This window comes from Psammomys obesus, unplaced genomic scaffold (assembly GCF_907164565.1).
Source record: "Psammomys obesus unplaced genomic scaffold, mPsaObe1.curated_primary_1811, whole genome shotgun sequence".
In the NCBI taxonomy this organism is placed as follows: Eukaryota; Metazoa; Chordata; class Mammalia; order Rodentia; family Muridae; genus Psammomys; species Psammomys obesus.
This window is the reverse complement of record NW_026596064.1, coordinates 10,071,183-10,093,407: the sequence shown is the minus strand read 5'-3', so window position 1 is coordinate 10,093,407 and position 22,225 is coordinate 10,071,183. Positions and strand designations below refer to the sequence as shown.

Here is a 22,225-nt window from a genome sequence, read left to right as displayed (position 1 = left end):
ATCTTTTGAAACGTGAAGACCCCCTTCCCCCCAATGACACTCCTCTCCCAACAAGGCCACGCCTTCTAATCCTTCCCAACCAGTTCCACCAACTGGGAACCACGTGTTCACACATACGACCCTATGGGAAGCCATTCTCATTCAAGCCACCCCAGTGAATTAGTCTCATCAGAGGATGAATCAGAAGAACAGAAACTCACGGCTGTACTATCACGTCACACAGTTCATAGTAGATGCTCAACAAACAGTCAGCTGAGAGATGACATTCCCAGCGGAGGGCGATGTGGGATTTGGTGTAGGGAAGAGCTCTTTCTAGTTTCTCCAAAGCGTGGGCCCTCAAATAAAGGACTTTATCCCTAAACACATATCACAGGGAATATTTTTTTTGAGCCCGGCTGCAAGGAACTCATGATTTTGTTTTTGTGGCCACCCAGGCAGAGATAAAGGCAGGCAGCCTAGTGGTCAAGACACGGGTTCAGAGTTTTGTACTTAGAACAGTGCTGTACTGTCTCAGAAGCAGACTCCCTTTCCCACTGGCTGGTGTGATAGAGAGATCTCTGTTCGTGTCCAATAGGGCTGGCTGGCTGGAGTTGGTTAAATACTTAACCTCATCCTTGGCACTAGGGTCCCCCTGTGTACTAACTCCTTTGCTCCTGAAGTCATTCTGTGCTATGGGTCCTGTCGTCATTCATCCGCTACAGGTGTGGAAACTGAGGCACAGAGAAGCTTCTGTAAGGCCACCCTCTAATAAGTCCCAGGGCCAGGATTCCAAAGCCACAATGTACACTCTTCCCATGGATGATGCTTTTGTCTCTGGTTCTATTGACTTTCTCCAGGTCCTGGTCCAAACTCTTGCCATGAACTGTCTCCAGAAATCTGCAGGGAAGTCTGTAGGGAGACTTGGTGTGTGGCAGTTTTACAAGTGGGGAAACTGAGGCTCACAGAGCGTCAGTGTCTGGAATGTAACACCACAGCAAAGACTGCCCGTGCCGAGGAGAAAGCAGAGGGCTGGGCCCTCCCCCCATCCCGTCTGCCTGGCACCTTGCGACTTAGAATGAGGCATTTGAACACCCGGCTCCTGACCTGTCTCTGGGCCGGTGGAAGGCATCACTGAGCTAATGATATAGGTGGACATGCTGCCCCAGTGTAACCCCTGTGGCAGAGGGGATTCCAGGATGGCAGTGCTGCGGCTCCTGGGAGGACGGTACTTGATCGCTGTCTCCATTCACTTCCAGGTGTTCACTGGGGCCTACCTAGCAGTTGTCGACCTCATGAACTTTATGTCCATTCTCTTCCCTGTCTGTGGATTCAAATCCAAGTCGAAGTCTGGTGAGTAGGCTTATGCGGCCATCTTTTCCACCTTCATTCTTTTGTCCATCCTTATGGTTGGTGCCTATTCCTGAGCCAGATCCTTCTAGGCAAAGGAAAAAAACAAAACAAAACAAAACAACAACAACAAAAAAAACAAAAAAAGAGGTTTCTGAACTCAGCCACATGAGAAGGATGGGGCCCTAACTGGCAATTGGGGGATAGACTTACAGGGAGAGGTGAGCTTCAGAGACAGGAAAGCATGTGACACTAGGCCCTGTGGCGCAGGCAAGCAGACAAGAATGGGCCGAGGCCAGGAGCAGTGATGGTGTATGGCTTCAGGGGACAGTGTGCAAGTCTGAGTGACCAAGCCAAGCTACATAATTTCTGGAAATGAATGGCAGAAACAGGCATGGGTCACCCCTGCAAGAGCGGGGCTGAAGGGACCGAGACGGGGGGGGGGGACTACCCCTGAGTACACAGCATTGGGGGTTCCTGAGAAGAGAGTAGTGTTCTTAGACTCCTGTCCAAAAGCAGGATGGTCACAGCAGTGGGTCAGGGGTCATGCCCTCCACCCGGCTCAGGTAGCTCAGAGCAGCAATGCTTTTTGAAAAATGCTCAATGTGTGTCCTGTGTTCCAAGAAAGCCAATTGCTGTTTCTCCTGCTTACAGAATAGGTGGCTTGTTACACAGCCACCTTATGTGCTGGTGGCAGAAATGATTGGAATGTGGTCATTGATGACTGGAAGTCCAGGGGAGGAGCTGGTGTCTCCATATTAGCATTAAAGGATTCCTTCCAGGGCTGGAGAGATGGCTCAGTGGCTACGAGCACTGACTGCTCTTCCAGAGGCCTGGGGTTCAATTCTCAGTACCCACACGACAGCTTATAACTGTCTGTGACTCTAGGATCTGGTGACCGCTCTGACACACATACAGGCAAAACACCAAGGAACATAAAATAAAAATAAATAAGTAAAAATAATAAGCCAGGTGTGGTGGTGCACACCTATAACCCCAGCACTCTGGGAGGCAGAGACAGGTGGATCTCTGTTAGTTCGAGGCCAGCCTGGTCTACAAAGTGAGTCCAGAATAGCCAAAGCTACACAGAGAAACCCTGTCTCGAAAAAAACAAAAACAAAATCAAACAAACAAGGATGCCTTCCAAGGAAGATGAGCAGCAGCCACTGTGGGTGGGAGGCAGTTTCTGGAAGAGGAACTTGACCCCAGGGATTTGAAGGGGGTCAGGATCTGCTATAGCAAGCCGGAGAGCAAAGGCTAGAGTACACCAGCTCCTCCCACAGGATCATCATGGGGTTCTGGTGTGTCCTGCAGGTCGGAGCAGCAGGGAGAGGAGAAGAAGGCATCTTAGAGCCAGTGTCTTTGCCCTGGCTCTGCCGCTGAGCCTGGGTCCAGGCTGGGCAATCTGGGCTGCTCTCCCAAAGGCTTCAGCTCCAGTCCGAGGGCCACAGAGGAGGCTGCTGGGAAGCCTTCTGCAGGTAAGGCTGAAGATACGGGTAGTGCAGGTTGCCCTCCATCTTGTGAGTTTCCTTGGTGCCCTGGGAGAGGGTGAGGGTTCACGCCATTGCCAGGAGGAACCTTCCAAAAGCACAAGAGATTGCATCAGATCTGTTGCTCCTTGGAACATTTACACATTCTGCACATCTTTTCTTGCAGGAAAACCCGGAAGTCTTTGGCTACCTCTTGGGTGGCATTGCTGCCCTTGGCTCCTGGGCATCTCGGATCCCTCCATTCTCCAATATCGTGAGACTGGGCTGGGGCTGGGTCATCTTAGGGCCTTGGGAGGTCCTGGGGTGTGATATCCATGCTTATATTTTTCTGAGGAGACAGTGTATGACAGCAATGAGGGTGTGTTCTTGTGTGTGTGTGTGTGTGTGTGTGTGTGTGTGTGTGTGTGTGTGTGTGTGTGAAGGGCCATGGCTGAACAGTGGAGTTCTGAGACCTACAGGAGCCTTCCAGGAAGGCTGACATGTTTCTCCCTACTTCCTATAACCAAGGAAAAGTAGACCAGGAACAGGTCACAGGGGTGGGCCAAACTAGAGTCTCACAAGATGACAAGAAAGGCACAGGAAGTCCAACACAGTTAGCTACACAGGGTCTCACTGGCAGATATTTCCAAACGCCTTGGGCTGAGGGAAGACTTGCCCGCCAAGCCTGTTGAGGCCAAAGGGGACTTGTCTCTGGGGATCCGTGGCAGCCACAGGTGCTGCAGTGAGGACTCTCCTCTCTCTTCGAATAGTAGAAACAAGCGTTTGGGTTGGGAAGCAGGAGAGAAGGCCCCTGTGCTGTGAGGGAGCGAGGGCAGAAACCACTACAGTGTCAGGCTGCTGGAAGTCTTTCACAGTGGTTCTGAAGGGCGGGTGGGACCTTAGAAGCTAAGGAAGGACGGGCTGTCTGTCCACAAGAGGGCTTGGAAAAGCCACCACACAGGACAGTGCCTGAGTGAGCTTTGGGATTGGTGTAGAAACTGCCCTGCCGGGTTTTCTCTGGAGAAGACTGCTGTAGTCCTCCTGCCTCAGGGCCAGGGCCAGCACCAGCCCTGACACCAGAAAGTGAAACGGGCCTGTCATTTAGCCTGAAGAGAGCCCCTTTCCCAGGAGCACCATGCTTTAGCGGCAGGCCCAGAAGAACGGTTTCAGGGAGGCAGGTGGCTTGTGACAGCGTATACGGAAAAGCCAAGCTGTGTTTTGAGGCCTTGAAGTCCTGGAGTCCTGTCTCCAGGCTAAAGGAGAAGACAGAGATCCCTGGCTTGGCTACAGCAGCCTATGGGTGAGACTCCAGGACAGGGTAGAAGCATCACGTAGCAGGGAGCTCTTCCAGGGAACGAGGACAGTGCCCTAACTGCCTGTTCTAGTTCTCCAGGGCCTGCAGTAGGGTGGTCAGGCTGGGGAACTCACAGGCACTTCATGGCGCTGAGAGTCTCCCCATGTGTGGCGGGAACCATGGGCCAGGGACAGACCCACCCTCATATTCAGGTGGCCTCCACTCGCTTGCCTGGGTCTCTACTCACTGGCCTTCAGCGGACGGTGGCCAGAACAATGGCTGGGAATAAAACCAGTGGAGGTACAGGGGCTATGTGGCATTCCTGACAGTTTTTTGTCATCTGTGCTGTGCTGCGCATTTAGCCCAGGTACTAGGCAATCGCTACCACTGAGCTGCGTCCACAGCCCATCTGAGCATTCTTTGGGGAATTTAAAACAAAAATGAGAGAAAATCAGCCAAAACGCCCTTTCTCCATTCCTTAGCCAACACCTAAATATTTCTAAATATTCAGCAAGCAAATTTAAAACAATAGATTATACATGTTTTATATTTGCCTATATAAACTTAAATCTATATTGTGTAGTTTAGTACATAGTCTTGTGTATGCTCCTATAAAGTGACTTCTAAAATATTTATTAATCCGGGGGTTGGAGCCATGGAACATGTGTACCATGGCTCAGAGGACAACCATCAGGGGTTGCTTCTTTCTATCACGTGGGTTCCAGGATCCAACTTCAGTTGTCAACAGCCAGCGTCCTAACCTGCTGAGCCATCTCACTGGCCCTAAAGTGACTTTATGCCTATATAGACTACTTACATAAATATAGCATATGCTCCTTTTTTTTTTTTTTTTTTTTTGTGAGCCAATATCTCCATTGTTCATTCTCTCAAAATGTCCCCTTGGCTTCACAACTTCCAGAACGTCATCTCTCATTCCCTTCATCTCCCTGCCTGGTGTGGTTCTGTGTGGGAATAGCAGGATAGTGGCTGCTTATAACTCAGTCTCCCTCATCTTCCCCAGCTGGCATCCCCAAGTTCATACTTGTCAGGCGCTGAGCAATGAAACGGGAGGACCACTGAGTCTGCCCCCAGGAGCTCTCTGAATGTGTAACGTCTCGCATCCCTCCAGAGGGATGTGCCAGGTGTGACAGGTTCCGGAAGAGAATCAGTGCTTCATAGGGTGGAATAGTAAGAAAAGGTTTCCACTGTTAAGATAAAGCCGCGTTCTGAGGAGTGTGCCAGGTAAAAGTAGCAGCTCGAACAACAGCTAGACGCCTAGCAGGAGGAACGCCCTTTGTAAGTGGCTGCTTGTAGAGGCCTTGCCATATGCCACCAAGCGATCCGGTGTCTTCCTACCCTGCCCTCCTCTCTGCAGTGTCGAGGGAAGTCACTCTCCTACATCCACCTGTGGACTCGGTTCCTGTCAGCTCTGGCTGGCCTCCTCTACGCCTCGGCCATTGTGGCCCACGACCGGCAGCCCGACTACCTCCTCCAGGCCACACCCTGGTTCCTGATTTCATTGGGCCGAGCTGCACTGGACCTCGCTGTATCCACTCAAGCCTGGTGACTTCGGAGGCTGGAATTGCCTGCTGCCAGGGCCTCTATCCTACCTCCCACCTGTCATGTCCTCCTTTGGTCTTGCTGGGTAGCATACTGGCCCAGCAGTCCAACGAGTTGAAGCCTGGGACAGGCAAGGCACCGTGGCAGTAATCTGCAATTCTGTGCTTCCCCAGTTCAAAAACAGCTCTCTTGCCCAGAGCTCTCTGAAATAGCAAGGGAAGTGGGAAGGCTCTGAACCTCGGGGGGTCAAAGGGCACAGCTCCAGGCTCAGTTCTGCTTCCTACCAGACATCTCTAAATGGCTCCTGTCCTCCTGGGGAAGGAGCCTGACCCTCCTCCCCTTCCAGGGCTTTCTCTTGGCCATCTGAGAGGACTCTGCCGGCTGGCCTGCCACAAGGGCTCATTCTCCTTGGCTGGTGCAGACAGCAGAGCTGACAGCAATGCCTTCAACAGCTGGCCGCTGAGCCTTCTTGGCCTCCTGGGTCCCCAGATGCGCTGTCACCCGGGTGACCTTGTTTGAGTGCTTCAAGGGCAAGTGAAGCCGAGCAGGGGGCTGGGGGAGGCTGATGGAGGTGAGGGCAGCCTCTGAATGCGTACTTGCCGTGGTGGTGGTGGAGGTGGCTGGAGAGTACGTTACCCAGAAGCCCAGGATCAAAGTAGGCTATTCTTACGGCTCTTGAGAAGCTGCCCCCATCCCTTCTGATTACCCCGGACTTCCAGAGTATTCTGGCTGTGGCTTTTAAATTGTTTTTGTTTGTTTGTTTGTTTGTTTTGTTTGTTTGTTTGTTTGTTTGTTTTTCCTTTTTGGGACAACTTCTTAGTACATAGTTAAGGCTGGCCTTGAACTCCAGAGTCCGAGTCTTGGAAGTTCTGGTGTGTACCACCATATCTGTTTCTCAAGACAGGGTTTCTCTGTTTAGCCTTGGCTGTTCTGGACTCGCTTTGTAGACCAGGGCGGACTCACAGAGATCCGCCTGCCTCTGCCTCCCAGAGTGCTGGGATTACAGGCGTGTGTCACTGCGCCAGGCTGCTTTCCTTTCAAATAAGGTCACAGCCTGTGTTTTCACGTAGACACCATCCTACCCATCGCATGTGCTATCAGTGTAAGCCATGTCCTGAGGAAAAACGTTTTTCAAATGTTTCTGCCTCCCAAGCATCTAGCAGGCAGAAAGAGAGAGGAAAAAAAAAAACCGATCAGACCCTGTCTTCAAGATCATCTCTGTCCACCGGGGGATGGGACAGGGCAGGCCGCTCAGGAGGCAGGAGTGTGGAGAGCGCCACCTGGAGGCTGAAACTCCGCTTCCACTTCCATACACCTTAACTTCCACATCTCAGATCATCTTTCTGTCCTGTGTGATAAAGAGCAGGGTGAGGCGAGCCTTCAGATTTGCTGCGGAAGCCAGAGAGAGCGCCGACACACAAGCCCTTTTGACCTGTGCAGAGAAGGAAGAAGAAAGCCAGGAGGCCAGGACCGAGGACAAGGTCTCTCTGGGTAGAAAATGTCTGGTTGGCTGGTTGGGTGCACAGAGCAGGGGAGTAGAGGGGACAGGGACTTCTGGAAGTCATTCCATACTTGGTCTTTTAAAAACTACTTTTTATATCTAAGCTCACGTGATCCCAAATACAACGGGATCGCCTGTTTTCCCAGTCCCAAGAATTCTTTTAGGATTTTTGTCTTTTGGTTTTGATTTTGCTGCTCAAGGCCTGCCTGCTGCTGTGTAGTCGAATGGACAAGTAGCCACTGATGCTATTCAAGTCTTTCACTTACGGACATACACATCCACACACTGCCTAAGTGGATGTCTTCATTTTAAAACAGTGTGGGCTTTCCCCTCTTAGTTCATAAAGTCCCTTTATGAACTTTCCCATGGGTCTTTGAGGTCATCACCACCTCCAGACAGTTCCAGAGCCGTCGGCATGCTGAATGTGCCTTTGCACATCCGTGTGACAGTGGCTCTGGAAAAACTGTCCTGGGTCGTGGGGACCCCTGTGTGTGTGAGGCCACTGCTATCACGGCTTGGAGGCTGGCCTTGCTAGATGCTCACCTGAGGAAGCATTGCTCACGAACTTGCCCACCACTGCCAGCTGTAACTCACCACCGGTGAGAGTCAATAGGGCGGAGGCAAGTTCGTCTCCATTGTTTTTCAGGGTTGGGGATGGAATCCAGGGCCTCGTGCCCACTGCACACTGTCTCTGCGGTGTACCCCAGCCTCTTGTCTCTTTTTGCTTGACCCAAACTGGTGACTTGTGTGACTAACCGGAACTAAGGTGACGGTCTTCATCGAGAGACTGTCATCACTGAGGGCACTCATGGGAATTTTAAGACAGACAGCTCTGCCTTCACTAATTTTGGGACTATCGTGCAGTCACCCGCCTCTGGGCTCCTCAGCACTTCAGGCCCCTCTTACAAAGGACGGACAGGAAGGAGTCCTTTGCTGAAAGGAATGGCAAAGGGGAAGAGAGGGCATCAGTGAACAAATAAAAGAACTGCTCCCCAGAACATTCTAGGCTCAACAATGCAGCCTGAGCTGAAATAATAGGGGTTGGCATGGGTTATGTAGGCTCTTGGATCTGAGTTTGCGGGAAAGCTCCCCCTGGGGGAGGGGCCAGGGGAGGGGAATGCCACAATTTATTTCCTTCACTTTAGCAACTGGGGTGAAATTGTGCCTCACCAGGAAGCCTGCAGTACAGAGGTCTGCATGACTTGTAATAGGCCATGAGAAGCCTTCCGGTACCTGCCATGATCCTTATAGATGTGTTCAACATTTCCACATTGTCACCTCTGTTGTCAGTCACAAAGTTCACACCTGAGAATCACACAATGAAGTTACAAACACACACACACACACACACACCAATAAGTCTAACAATGCTTTAAGTAAGGTCATGATTCTGTGTTGGGCTATGTTCATTCATACTGATTGTTGGCTGTGCCCAGCTGGGGAGCTGTGGATTGGTCGCACTGACTGAGAGCAAGAGTTCACAAAGTGCCGGCCCCGGAACAGGTGTTCCTACTCTAAAATTAGAGGTGGCGTCTAGCAAGCTTTTCCCAAGCTTGCATTCAAGTCAGAACCATTGCTTTCAGTCAGACGTTACCCCAAACAGGTTGAGGTGGGCCCCACATTCTGACCATATGAAGATCTCTGGGAAGCTGCTTTTTCTGAGGCAGGGTCTTACTCTGGCTGGCCTAGAGCCCCCTATGTGGATCAGGCTGGCCTTGAACTCACAGAGATCCACCAGTCTCTGCCCCCTGAGCTGAGGATCAAAGGCGGGCGCCACCATGTCTGGCCTAAGGGTTCTTTTGAACAAAATGAGACCTTCCTTTTAGAACGTGCCTCCTGGCTTTAAAACGTCTCCTTCTTGCCTCTCTGTTTCCCTTTCAAAGAACTCAGATTGGGTGCCTCTCACCAGCCTGACACACTGCAAGCCTCTGAGGACAATGACGGCAATCAGTCGATACATGGAGCTGACCATTGAGCCTGCACAGCCGGTGAGTGTTTATGGGTCACAGCTGGGCATCCAGAATGATGAAGAAAACAACAACAACAACAAAAAAGCCTGGCAGACTTCCTGAAAGAGATGGCTGCTGGGATCCACTTAGAGTTCTCCAGAGTTGCAGTGAAGGGGAGGAAAAGTTCTTTTCCCTCTGCTGTCTTAGGTACGGCGGCTGAGGACCGTGAATGAAGCTGATGGAAGAGAATTTTGAATTGCCTCTGCATGGGTGTTTACATGTGTCGCCAGATAGTTGAAGCTTCTAAACCATTGCAGTGGGCTCAAGAAAAAGGCCTAGGGCTTGTCAGGGGGCAGGTTCGGAGAGGAGAGGGAAAGGGAAGTGTGGCAATTCAGGATTGTCTTTTTACACGGTAAGGGGCTTGGGTGAGGAAGGGACACAAAAGTTTCCTCCACAAACCTGAGTTAATTACTGTACAGAAAGGAAAACGTTACCATTGGCCACTTTTAAAGATTCTAGTTTTGCTGGGCAGCGGTCGCACACACCTTTGATCCTAGCACTCGGGAGGCAGAGGAAGTTGAATCTCTGTGAGTTTGAGGCCAGCCTGGTCTCCAGAGCAAGTTCCAGGACAGCAAGGCCTACACAGAGAAACCCTGTCTTAGTTTGTACTTATTTAAATGTTTCTCATTGTACCTATTTATGGGGTATGTTCCCACCCTATATCTTAGTACCTGATGCATGCTGAGACACAATGAACAACTTGGGGGAGACAGGGTTTATTTTGGCTCACAGTTTGAGGACACAGTCCATCATGATGGGGAGGTCGAGGCAACTGGTCACGCTGCATCCGAGGCCAGGAAGCAGGGAGAGATGGCTGCTGGCGCTCAGCTCTCTCCCTCTGTTCTAGGCAGCTTGGGACCCACCCCAAGAATAGTGCCGTCCACCGTCATGGCGGATCCCCCCACTAAGCTGACCTACTCTTCACAGGCCTTCCGAGAGACTTGTTTATAGGTAATGCTAGGTCCTGTCAAGTTGGCAGCCAATATCAGCCATCCCACCATCCCCTGCTCCCTGGCCGTTTTCTTTCTGCCTCCTCTTCTTCCTTTGAGTCCACTTTGTTTTCTTAGACAGTTTTATTTCTATGCTTATACCATATACGCATATATAACTGGAAGTGTCTTTACAAAATCAAGGAACTTGCAGGTGAGAGAAAGCATTAATAATTTACCTTTCCGGGCTGAAGAGGTGGCTCAGTGGTTAAGAGCACTGACTGTTCTTCCAGAGGACCCAGGTTCAAATCCCAGCGCTCATATGGTGGCTGACGACTGTCTGAAACTCTCCCATAGACATACATGCAGGCAAAACACCAATGCACATTTATAAAATAAAGGTAAATACATTATTAAATAAATAAGTAACTTTACCTTCCTGAGACTGACTGTAATTCTCTCAAGTGACCTCGGGTTGGCTCTATTTCCCTGCAAGTGACCCGATAGTGTTTCCCTTCATTCGTTCCACCATGCCTGTGAGCTATTGTCTTTACTCATTCTTCCGTTGCTGCGCACTAGGTTGGTGCCACAGCCCAGTGACGGCCCATGGTGCTGTGATGTGCGGGTGTCTCTGTGCCGCGTTCACTAGGCCCTTCAGGCTCACACCCAGGAGTGCCTTAGCTTGGTCGTGGGCTAGGTCAGTTTTCAGTTCTGTGAGACCCCTCCACCCTGACTTCCTGGCGGCTAGACTAGCCTAGATTACCACCCGTAAATGCATAAGGGGTTCCCTGTTGTCCATGTCTTTGTCAGCATTTGTTTTCTTTTTCATTCCCTCTCTCTACATCTGTTTCTGCCTGTCTCTCCCCATCCACTCACCCCTACCCCGTGTGTGTGCCTGTGTGTGTGTGTGTGTGTGTGTGTGTGTGTGTGTGTGAGTGCCCCAGTGGGGGCCAAAAGAAGATGCTAGCATTGGGTGGTAGGCAGCTGTGAGCCACGTGATGTGGATGCTTGCATCTGAACTCAGGTCCTCTAGAAGAGCCACGGAGCCATCCCCCCAGACCTGTTGTTTGTTTTCTCAATGACTGCCATTCTGCCTGGTGAGATAGAACTTCAATGTAGTTTTTAATGAACATTGCTCTGATGGCTAGTGAGTTTGAATACTTCTCTGTATGTTTATTGATCACTTATATTTCATCTCTTGCGGACTGTATATTTCATTGGAATATTTATCAGTTGAATTGATTGATCTCTTATTGCTTACTGTTTCCAGATCTTTGGATATCCTATAGGTTAATGTCAGATGTATAGATTGTTGACATTATCATTATATATTCCTGATAGTAATGTCAATTATCAAAGCTTTCTCTCTCCTGCAGTAGGCTGTCAAACACTTTTTAATTCATGAGGTTCCACTTATTAACTCCTCAGTGCCTGGACTCCTGTTCAGGAAGTTCGTGCCTGCGCCTCTATTTTACCTACGTTTCCTCTAATAGATTAAGAGTTTCAGATCTTACATTAAGGACTTATGTCCATTTGGAGTTTTTGTTCTTCATTTTGCTATTTTGTTTTCATGGTATTTTGTTTTGTTTTGTTCCCTTGAGACTGGGTCCAACTTTCTAGTTGGCCTGAAACTTGTTACATAGACCAGACTGACCTTGAACTCACAGAGATCTTCCAAATCCAGCACCATTCTACATGAGGGACTTGAATGCCTTAGGTTCCTGTATCCACAGGAGTCCTGGACAGAGTCCCCATTTTGAGGAATAACTGTACCTTTGGGCTGTTATACGATGGAATACAGTTTCCCGTTTCTCTTAGTTTTCATTTGTCTTTAATTTAAAATAATCTATGTACAAAAGAGAGATGTTTTGTTCCCTCCCAGAATGCAGTGCAATGTGAAAGATGGAGAGGAGACAGGTAGCATCACTAGCTGTAGCACCCAGCTGTCGGTTTAAGGGTAGTGACAGCTGCGGAGGCTAAGCTGGGGGTCACCTGGGCGTGTTTGAACCATCACTAGGCAGCAGATAAACAGGGAGAAAGGACTAGAAACAGCCACAGTTGTTGTGAGTCCTGAGAAGAGGTGGTGAGACTTTGAGCTAAGGTTTAGGCAGATGGCGAAGCAGAGAGTTCTAAGTAGAGTTGCGGAAGGGGCTGCAAGGCTCTGGCCTTCCTTCCAGGTCCTCAAGAGGAAGAAGGCTGGGAAAGAGGTGGCAGGAGTTTACCCCCTCATCCTACTATTCTGAGGTTTCTTGGCCAGATCACCAATGACTTCCACGTTGCTGAATCCTCAGCCATTTCTGTCTGAGACTCACTTGGCCCCTGGTTGCTGATTCTGTGGTTCCCAACAGTGTTTTCTGCCACCCTCCTACTCCCTGTTAGCTTGCCCTTCCAGTCAGAAAGTCTCCACCCTGCGGGGGAGTGCTCCCTGCTCTTTTGGAGCCCAGTCCCACCACCCACTTCTAGCTCGTGCTGACTCCCAGGATGTATCTGTTCCTCTTGACTTACTTCCGGCCCCAGATGCCCAGATGCCCGCTCACAGCACCGCATGGTGTCTCACACCACATCTGCACAGACCTCAGGTTTTCCCCGCCCAGATGGCTCCTTCGGCACCACATAAGGTACCGTCTCCATCTACGAAATGGTTCGAGCCCCAGATTCCCCTCTCTCTTCCCCATGCTCCATCCTCTTCCTGTCCAGTTCCTTCACTGGTCCTGCAAATGCTTCCTTTAAAATAGCTAATGAGGGGCTGGAGGGATGGCCCAGTGGTTAAGAGCGCTGACTGTTCTTCCAGAGGACCTAGTTCAATTGCAGGCATCCACAAGGTGGCCCTTAACCATCTATAATTTCAGCTCAAGGAGAGAGATCTGACGCCCTCTTGTGGCCTCCAGGCACACAAGCGCTGTGCAGACAAGGATGTAGGCAAGATACCCATGCATATGAAATAATAAAGTATTTTTGAATAAGTAGCTAATAAAGCCTGTAGTGGAGAAGCAGGGCAGAGGTCAGCAACCAGAGGTTTGGTTTTGCTTTGCTTCTGGTTTGCTTTGGGGTGTTTTGTTGTTGTTGTTTTGGTTTGGTTGTTGCTGCTTCTTTATTTGAATGGGCGTCTGTAAAGTAAACTGTTCTGAAACTCAGCTCCTCCTACCTCAGATACTGGGGTTAAGGGTGTGTGCCACCATGCCAGACAGGAAAGCTCTCTTACAAACATAACATATTTTTTTTCTTTAAAAAAAGGCTTATTCGTTATTTTATGTATATGTGCATGTATCTGACATATGTAAATGCGCCACATGTGTGCAGGAGTCTGTGAGGTGGGAAGAGGGTGTCAGATCCTGTGAGCCCCCAGCACAGGAGCATGTTGACCATGGAGCTCAGTGACCACCCTGCTCAGATGGGGCTGGCACAGGTGCTCAGGGGACTTGGGGCCTGACAACTGGGCTTTGCGGTTTGCTGGTTTCCTTGGATGTTGGGTGTGAATCCCGTGATGAAGGTCACCAGGGTGGAGTTTGGAGGGAGTAAAAGCATAGTGAAGAGGCCCCGTTAGCCATGAAAACTTTCTTCTGACCAGAGGGAAAGAAGAAGGGGAGAAGAGAGAGGGAGGGAAGAGGTGGGGGGTCCCCTTGGGAACAACGGTTTTAAACCACAGCACTTATGAGGGAAGTGTTTTCTGGTGTGAGATCTGGGCTGTAACTCGCTCAAAGAGCGCTTGCTTAGCATGCCCCTTGAAGCCCTGGGTTCCATCTCGACTACCACCACCACACACACACACACACACACACACACACAAGTGTGGAATTACGTTCACCTTCAGCCATGCCCTATCATGTGGTCCATACTGGGGAACCACCCTTTCTACCACCTGTCTCCAAGCCCACGCATCATGGTGTGTGTGTGGGGGAGGATGTCTCCCTCTTCTCCCCGACTAAAGCCCGCCCACCAGTGTGCTTCACCCAGCCCCTTCCAGCTGTGTCCACCAGAGGGCTCGAGGCCCTTCTGAGGTCCTGACCGTCCAGCTTTTCCTGCCCCACAGCCAGCATTTGCTTGGTCCTTATCATGACCCATGTGCGACACTGGCCTAAGCCCTCGCCAGAGGTTCATTTCAGCGCGGACCCTTGAGGTATTACTCTCATTTTACAGACTAGGAAACAGGCAAGCTTAAGTAACTGCTCAAGGTCACATGCCTTGTCAGGGGTGGAAGGAGGACCCAGGAAGTTCAGGGCAGCCACTCTGTGGGCAGAGGGGCCAAGGCTACGTGGACCAACAGCTCCACCCTCAACAGGGAAGTTTGCAAACCCTTGTTCTCTGTTGATTTGGGTGTAGATCTGCCCCCTAGGAGTATCGGATTTGTCCTGTTGCCCAGGAGTCACTTGCTTCCCTGTTCCACTCGCAGGCTCTGTTTCAGCTCCCTTCTGAGGGCAGCAGGGTAGCCCTCAGCTGTGTTCAGAACACTGCTTTGTCCCCTTGTGGACTCTCTCCACCTGTCCCGCTGACTCACATAGTATGATGCACACATTGTTTAAGGTCGGGGCATTCCCACTGGGTCCCTTTGTCATTGCTGAGATCACCACCCTCTTTGATTGGCTGGGAAACCAAGGCCCAAAGAGGACAAATTTCCTTCGAAGGTGACACAGTCAGATAGCAGGAAGCTTTGGTGTAGGCTGTGTGCGGCTGAGTCACTGTCTTGCACGCGACCTGTAATGAGTCAGTTCTGTCCCACCATGTGAGTTCTGGTAGGAACTCGGGTCATCAGGCTTGGTGGCAAGCACCTTTATCATCTGAGTCATATCGACAGACCCAAAGTATAGCCCAAGCAAGCCTCGAACTCATAATCCTCCTGCCACTTCCTCTTCAGTATATCCCCCCAGTTATGCCACCACAATCTTTTTTATTGTTATTATTCAAAGAAAGAGTCTCTGATAATCGGTATGTCCTGGATCTCACTGTGCTGCTGAGTATGACCTGGAACTCCTGGTCCCTCTACTTCCACCTCTCAAGTGCTGGGAATTGAGCGCACTCTCACCCTGGCCAAAGCCCAGAATGTTGCATGGCTCCGAAAGTCCAGTAGATGGCGCTTTCCTGACGGCTGAGGAGACTCTTCCACATTCTCTGTGCTCTGTGGGAGAGTAGATATGTTAGGTAGGTTGAAGAGAGATAATAGGTCTGGTCACAAGCATCTTCCTCCCGTATCTCCCAACTCTTCCACCACTCTTCCACAGGCTGCTCTGGTGTGAGCAGATAGGGCCTCAGTGGGATTTGTTTGGGGTAATAGCTGTCCAGGTTACAAATAGGTGGGGGTGGGGGGCACTTAATCCAGAAATTCCTAGTGATCCTCTTCTTCGTGCCCCGAAATTTTAGATGTCTGGCTGCTTCGAGAAAGCACCAGGACCAACGCAGCTTAGAAAAGGAAGGGTTTATTTGGGCTTCCAGTTCCGTAACGGTGAGGGCAGAGGCTGGCGCTGGCCACCGGAAACTGAGGACCCGCACCTGTTTGCAGTGCAAACATAGCGCAGAACAAACCAGCAGTGGCACGAACCTGAAAATGCCAAAGCTCACCCCCGCCGATGTACTTCCTCCAGCCATTCCGTACCTCTTAAACTGCCCAGACGGTGTCACCAACTAGGAACCGAGTGTTCAAAAGCCTGAGACCGTGAGAAATGTTCAAAGCACTGCTGTCAGCGCAGGCTGGAAAAAGAAGAGGTTTCAAAACCCTGAGTGCCCATCAGCAGGGGACTGGTTAAAGGAATTGTGAACATCTGTAATGCTACTCTTGACACCCCCCCCCCCATAGCTTACCACACAGAACTATGTCCAAGGCGTGTTATTAAGTGAAAAGAAAATACATAAGAGACTACAGAGTGTGCTACTGTTTGTGGAAGGGGGTACACATATGTGCACGTATACAGACACGAGGGTGTCCCTGTGGGATGTCTGGAAGGACTCAAGGGAGCCTGAGCGCTGCCACCTCTCGACCCTGACACTCACTCGCGCCTTTGGAATGCTGAAGCGCACGAACGCTTCGACTGTTGAGAAGTGGAGTAAGAGGGCTGGAGGGATGGCTCTGCGGGTGAGAGCCCTGGCTGTCCTTCCAAAGGTCCTGAGTTCAATTCCCAGCAACCACCTGGTGGCTCACAGCCATCCATGATGAAATCTGGCGCCCTCTTCTGGCCTGCAGGCACACATGCAGGCAGAATGCTGCATAGATAATAAATGCATAAATCTTTAAAAACAGAAAAGTTAAGGCACTGCCCCCCCGCCCCCGCCCACCCTCTCCTTCACTCCTTGCAGGCAGGCTGCAGTGCCACCAGGCTACCCGGGGACGGACAGACAAGCAGTGGCGATGCCCCCTTGCAGGAGCCTCCCTCCTACCCTCCCATCCAGGTCATCCAGGCCAGAGTGTCCTCAAGCAGCTCTTCCGAGGTCTCCTCCATCAACTCCGACCTGGAGGTACGGGGCCCTGCCCGGCGGGTGGGTGCATGGGTGAGTCACCTAGCAACTCTTGCTGGGGCCTCCTTGAGGCTGAACCGCTTTGTAACCCTGCCTCGTTAACCTCAAAACTGCTAATCCTGCGTGCGGCTCTGCATGGCTCCCGCCGTCGACGGAGGGGCCTCTGAAACTGGGCAGGACTCAAAGCAGTTCCATGGTTGGGCTGGTCGAGGGAGCGTGAGTGCCGAGGGCCAGTTCTCATAGACTACTTGTACATTCTGGTCCTTCCTACAGGGGAAAAAAAAATTCACCAGTAATATATCTCCTAAAAGCCTCAGTGTTGTGGCTCAGGATTAGACCACCCCAGTGCTCAGGTGGCTGAGGGTCATGAGTTCAAATCCAGCCTGGGCTACATAAGAGCACATCAGAAGGAAAAGAAAGGGGGAGAGGGGGGAAGGAAGGCAGGAAAGTTGGTGTCAGTGTTTGACCATAGAAGAGTTTCTTTGCCCCAAAGAGCAGGAACCCATAATGCTGGCGCTGACACATACAGCCAGGACCTGTAGGAGGCAGCATGCCATGCCCAGCCTCCATCTCACTTTGTATCCGAACAAAATGGACATCACATCAGGGATGCACAAACAGACAGAACTCTCAAGTGTGTCCTGTGGCCCCTGAGTTCCTGGCCCCATTCAACAAGGGAGTGTCCATTCGTCTGAGGATGGGGGAGAGCAAGGACAACACAGGGCTCACATGTATGTCGGGGAAGGATGCTGTCTGGCATTTTTGGTGGAGGGAGGACGGAATCTTGTGTCCAAGGCTTTTGGGTGTTAAATCACCCGTTTGTGGAGAGACGGTAGTAAGTAGTGCCCAGTGGTGGCGTGTAGGTTGGCCTTGGTTTGATTTTTAATGCCCCTATCTGGCAAAACAATCATTATACACCCAGAGTCTGAAAACTAGTCAGACTTATACTGGGCCCCCAAAATTCTAAAGGTCAGGACTCCTGACTGTGAGGTAAACCAGATTCCTTAGTGTGCCATTCTGCATGTTTCCAGCCTGTACACCATCCTGTCTCTGCTCATATATAGCATTCTGTCCCAGGCCTCTGGAGCTTCCTTCCTGGGGTCCCCTCTGGCCCCATGTCCACAGGTCAGAATTCTCTCCAGAGGCCTGCTTACATGAACCACCCTCCCCACCAAGGCCCAATGCAAAGTCGCCCTCCCGCTGCTGCCCGGAGCCCATTTTCCTGCCCACCCTCCACAGGCTGCCATGGCCTGGGGAGTGAGCGTGTGCCACCTGGTGTTCCTCCGCCCCTCACTCCTGGAACAGCTGGTGGTCGAGAGCTGGGTTGGAGTTAGGAATCGTGCACCTGGTGGGGCCATATTCCTAAACTGAGTCTGAGAATGTACGGGACACCAAGGAGCCTGGAGGCAGCAGTCTCCACTGAGAGCTGTAACTAAAGGGACTGTGGAGTGAACCCAAGCCAGAGCAGTGACACGAGGGCCCAGGGCGGAGGAGTAGGGGAACATTTCCTCTCTGGAAGGCACTGTGTTTCCTCCCTCTATAAGCTGGAGGCTACCCACATAGCTGGTCCCGGCCATTTCTCTGCTCTGCGGTTCTCCTTCTTCCTCTCATTAATAGCCTCCCACTTTCAAGAAATCCATTCTTTAAGAATACATAATACCCTACTGCTTTGGTGTCTCAAACCTGTAATCCCAGTACTCAGGAGGCTACACCAGAGGATAGCCAAAGGTTCAAGATCAGCATGAACTACACAGTGAGACCCTGTCTCAAAATACAACAAAAACTTAGAGTCCAAACTAAAGCAGTGGCTCTGGCTGCTTCTGCCCACATTAAAAGATTAATGTAGAGAAGCTGAGATGCCCCAGATTGGGACTCCTGCTCCATATCCTCCATCACACACAACCAGTGACACGACTGCCAAGGTCCCATACAGAGGCAGCGAACATGGAGCTGACAGCACTGAGCTGGTCAGGCAGGTGTGAGAGCTCCCATAGCAGTTAGCATGAGCAAGGGGTCATCACCTTCTCCCGGTGTGGTTCATCTGTCCTACACACTTTCTGAGCGAGCACGTGTATGTGTGTGTGTGTGTGTGTGTGTGAGAGAGAGAGAGAGAGAGAGAGAGAGAGAGAGAGAGAGAGAGAGGCAGGCACTCACAGTGTAGTCCCGCTTGGGCAGAACTTGATAGGCATGGGCTTGAACTTAAGGCAATCCTTCTGCCTCTGCCTCCCAAAGCTGATATTATAGGTGTGCACCACTGCATAAAAACTTTCTATTTTTAAAAGTAGTAAAAAATAGGTATGATGGCTCAAGCCTAAAATCCCATCATTCATGAAGCTGAGACAGAAGGATTGCAATGAGTTCAAAGCCAGCTGGGGGCTATATTGTGAGTTTCAGGTTAGCCTGGGGTAGTGTGAGACCCTGTCTCAAAAAACAAACAAACAAACAAACAAACAACAAAAAACAAAACAAAACAAAAAAACCAAACAAGCAAAAATAGTATCATATGCCTATAGTTCTAACTACCTGGGAAATTGAGAGTGGAGGATTGGAGCCCAGGAGTTGAGATCAGGCTGGGAAATTATAGCAAGAACTAACCTTAAAAGGTTAAATAAATGAATAAATGTAATAGACTAAATGAAATACACTTTTGGGGGCAGAACATTTGGAAAGTGTGAAGAGAGTAAAGGAGAAAGTAAAAATCAAGCACCAGGTCTATTAACCAGCACATGCTTCCTCAATGCAGTTGGCTCTGAGGGGCTCCTTCCTTGAACTCCTTGGCTTGTTTGCTGCTAGGTGAGATCAGGAAGGTGTCTGTTAGCAGATGGTGTAACTATACACCCCCCCCCCCCCCCCCCGGCAGCTGGTCAGTCATTCAGAAAACATTTTTCTGAGCGTGGGCATTTGAAGGAATGCCCATGAGGATAGCAGGATGGGCCTGAACCTGCCCCATGGCGGGCAACTACAGTGCTTCCTGGCCACACTGACTCAGATCTTCTGCGCTCTCTGCCTTCACCTGAGAGAAACGTGGGAGTGAGAGTCAGGCCTGAGATCACATCCTGTGCTCTTGACTCCTCTCATCCCTAAGATGGCACCATTCACCTGCTTGACGGCATTTAACTCAGGTATCCCTTCTTCCTCTTGGGATGCCTCTGCCCCTGTCCGGCCCCTCTTCCCTGAATGCACCTGAGGGTACTTTCCTGATCCCGAGATGGTCTGAATCTGTCCCTGACCACTGCTCTGCTTGACCCCTTAGACGAGTGAGTGAACACTTCCAGACTCCTACTGTCCAGGCCTGTGGGCTAGGAGACACTCAGTGTCTGTCACCTTTATCAGTTTCCCAACTTTCTCTTTTTGTTTTTGTTTGTTTGTTTGAAACAGGGGTTCTTTCTGTATCCCTGGCTGTCCTGGAACTCACTCTATAGACCAGGCTGGCCTTGAACTCAGAGATCTGCCTACCTCTGCTTCCTAAGTGCTGGGATTAAAGGCCTGCACCACCACCATCTGGCAGTTTTCTAACTTTCATAGAGTGGTTTTAGGTTCTTGGGTTATGTGTTTACTCTTGTGAACACTGACTTTCCTATCATACACTTGGGGAAGTGAAGAAATGAGTTTTCTCCATGTCCTGGCTAGTTTCAATCGTATATTGTATCCACAGTATCCCAGCACACCAAGTATTTCTAACACTGTATCCATCAGAATGACAAAGCGTGCTGATTGTGACTGTGTGTGTGTGTGTGTGTGTGTGTGTGTGTGCAAGGCCCTGGCAGAGTCTAGTAAATACTTCCCAGGCAGTCCCAAAGCAGATGTCTGAGGCTAGACGAGTCTTATTAGACTGAGGAAACATTAGAAAGAGCCAGGTAGAGCAGCTTACAACTGTAATCCCAGCCGTTGCCTGCTAGCCTAAACAGAGATAGCTGGAATCCAAAAGGAGAGGAAGAGGAAGCCAATCCGAGACTTGAACCTAGTGCCAGAAGCTCTGAAACCTGCTGTGTTTGCCACTGTGCTGGCAGAGGTGGTACCCAAGAGCATGGGCAGTTGTTCTAGATGAGAAGACTCACTTCTGCCCCAGTCTTTCTACTCATCTGTATTCTGCCTCTGTCCTCAGGGGGTGTCTTGTTCAACACAGAATAAAACATTGGGATCTACAGGGAACCCAGTGGTGGCAGAAGACATGAGGCCAATAAGACCACAGGTGCTGTGGACACTCCCCTGGGAGAACCATAAGGTCTTAGTCACTTTTCCATGGCTGTGATGAAACACCATGACCAAAAACAGCTTGGGAAGGAAAGGGTTTATTTGGCTTACATCTCCTGAATAACAATCCATTGAGAGAAGCCAAGGCAGGAACTCAAACTAGGCAGGAACCTGGAGGCAGGAGCTGATGCAGAGGCCATGAGGTTCTGCTTACTGGCTTGCTCCACATACCTTGCTCAGCCTGCTTTTTCATAGAAGCCAGGACCACCAGCCCAGGAATGGCACCACTCACAATGGTCTGGGCCCTTCCCATAAATCATTAATAAGAAAATTCCCTACAGGCTTGCCAACAGCCTGATCTTACCCCCACCCTACACACACAGGGTTTCTCTGTGTAGCCTTGCCTGTCCTGGACTCGCTTTGTAGGCCAGGCTGGCCTTGAACTCATAGAAATCTGCCTGCCTCACCTCTCTGAGGGATCAAAGGTATGCACCACCATGCCCAGCTATCAACAGCCCCATCTTATGGAGGCATTTTTTTCAACTGAAGTCCCCGCTCCTCTCAGATGGCTTTAGCTTATGTCGAGTTTGATATAAAACTAGCCAGGACATGGAGAAAACTCATTTTTTTCCTGTCTTCAGTTTCGGCACAGAAGAAGGCTGCTCCAGGGAGCACATGGGCACTTTTCAAACCTGGTTATGACTGATGGCCACACAGAAAGGCCACTCTCAGTATACTCAGGAGAAGGTACACTCTGGAGACTGGGAATCTACCCATTGTTCATGGGAACAGTTTGACACAAGGACAGTGACATGCACCTAAGCTGTGTGAAAGCACTGGGCCTGCCCTGAGATCAGAGACATTGGGAAGGCAAGAATTCCCTGCCAAGGTTGTGTGTGAAGGAGTCTTGATGTTGTATAGTACTCTTAAGTCCCCTGCCACTAGGGACCCCCGATGTAAAGGTGTATTGGTGGAAGAGGTGTCGAAGGTTGTTTATCTGGGCCAGTGTGGTGGGTTTTTTAATGAAAATGGTCCACATAGACCTGTAGGGAGTGGCACTATTAGAAGCTGTGGTCTTATTGGAGCAGGTGTGGCCTTGTTGGAGGAAGTCTGTCACTGGGGGGTGGGCTTTGAGGTTTTAGACACTCAAGCCAGGCCCAGCGTCTCTCTTCCTGCTGTCTGCTGATCCAGATGTAGAACTCTCAGCTCCTCCAGCACCATGTCGGCACCATGTCAGCACCACATGCCGGCATGCTTCCTGTCCCGATGATAATGGACTGACTCTCTGAACTGTAAGCTAGCCACAGTAAAATGTTTTCCTTTGTAAGAGTTACTGTGGGCCAGGCCTGGCAGTCCATGCCTTTAATCCCAGCATTCAGGAGATCTCCATGAGTTCCAGGATAGCCAGGGCTACACAGAGAAACCCTGTCTCAAAAAACAAAACAATACAAAAAAGAAAGAAAGAAAGAAAGAAAGAAAGAAAGAAAGAAAGAAAGAAA

General features: G+C 50.4%; 1 protein-coding gene across 3 annotated transcripts in view; it reads left to right on the top strand.

Moving 5' to 3' along the window:
• Positions 1-22,225, top strand: part of Tmem44 (transmembrane protein 44) — a 34,066-nt gene that overhangs the window by 3,426 nt on the left and 8,415 nt on the right. For all 3 annotated transcript variants that reach the window (XM_055625163.1, XM_055625162.1, XM_055625161.1), the window contains exons 3-9: positions 1,236-1,329; positions 2,641-2,804; positions 2,983-3,069; positions 5,465-5,635; positions 6,984-7,130; positions 9,034-9,138; positions 16,374-16,532. In XM_055625163.1, the coding sequence (XP_055481138.1) occupies positions 1,236-1,329; positions 2,641-2,804; positions 2,983-3,069; positions 5,465-5,635; positions 6,984-7,130; positions 9,034-9,138; positions 16,374-16,532 (927 nt within the window). The remainder of the gene's footprint in view (positions 1-1,235; positions 1,330-2,640; positions 2,805-2,982; positions 3,070-5,464; positions 5,636-6,983; positions 7,131-9,033; positions 9,139-16,373; positions 16,533-22,225) is intronic.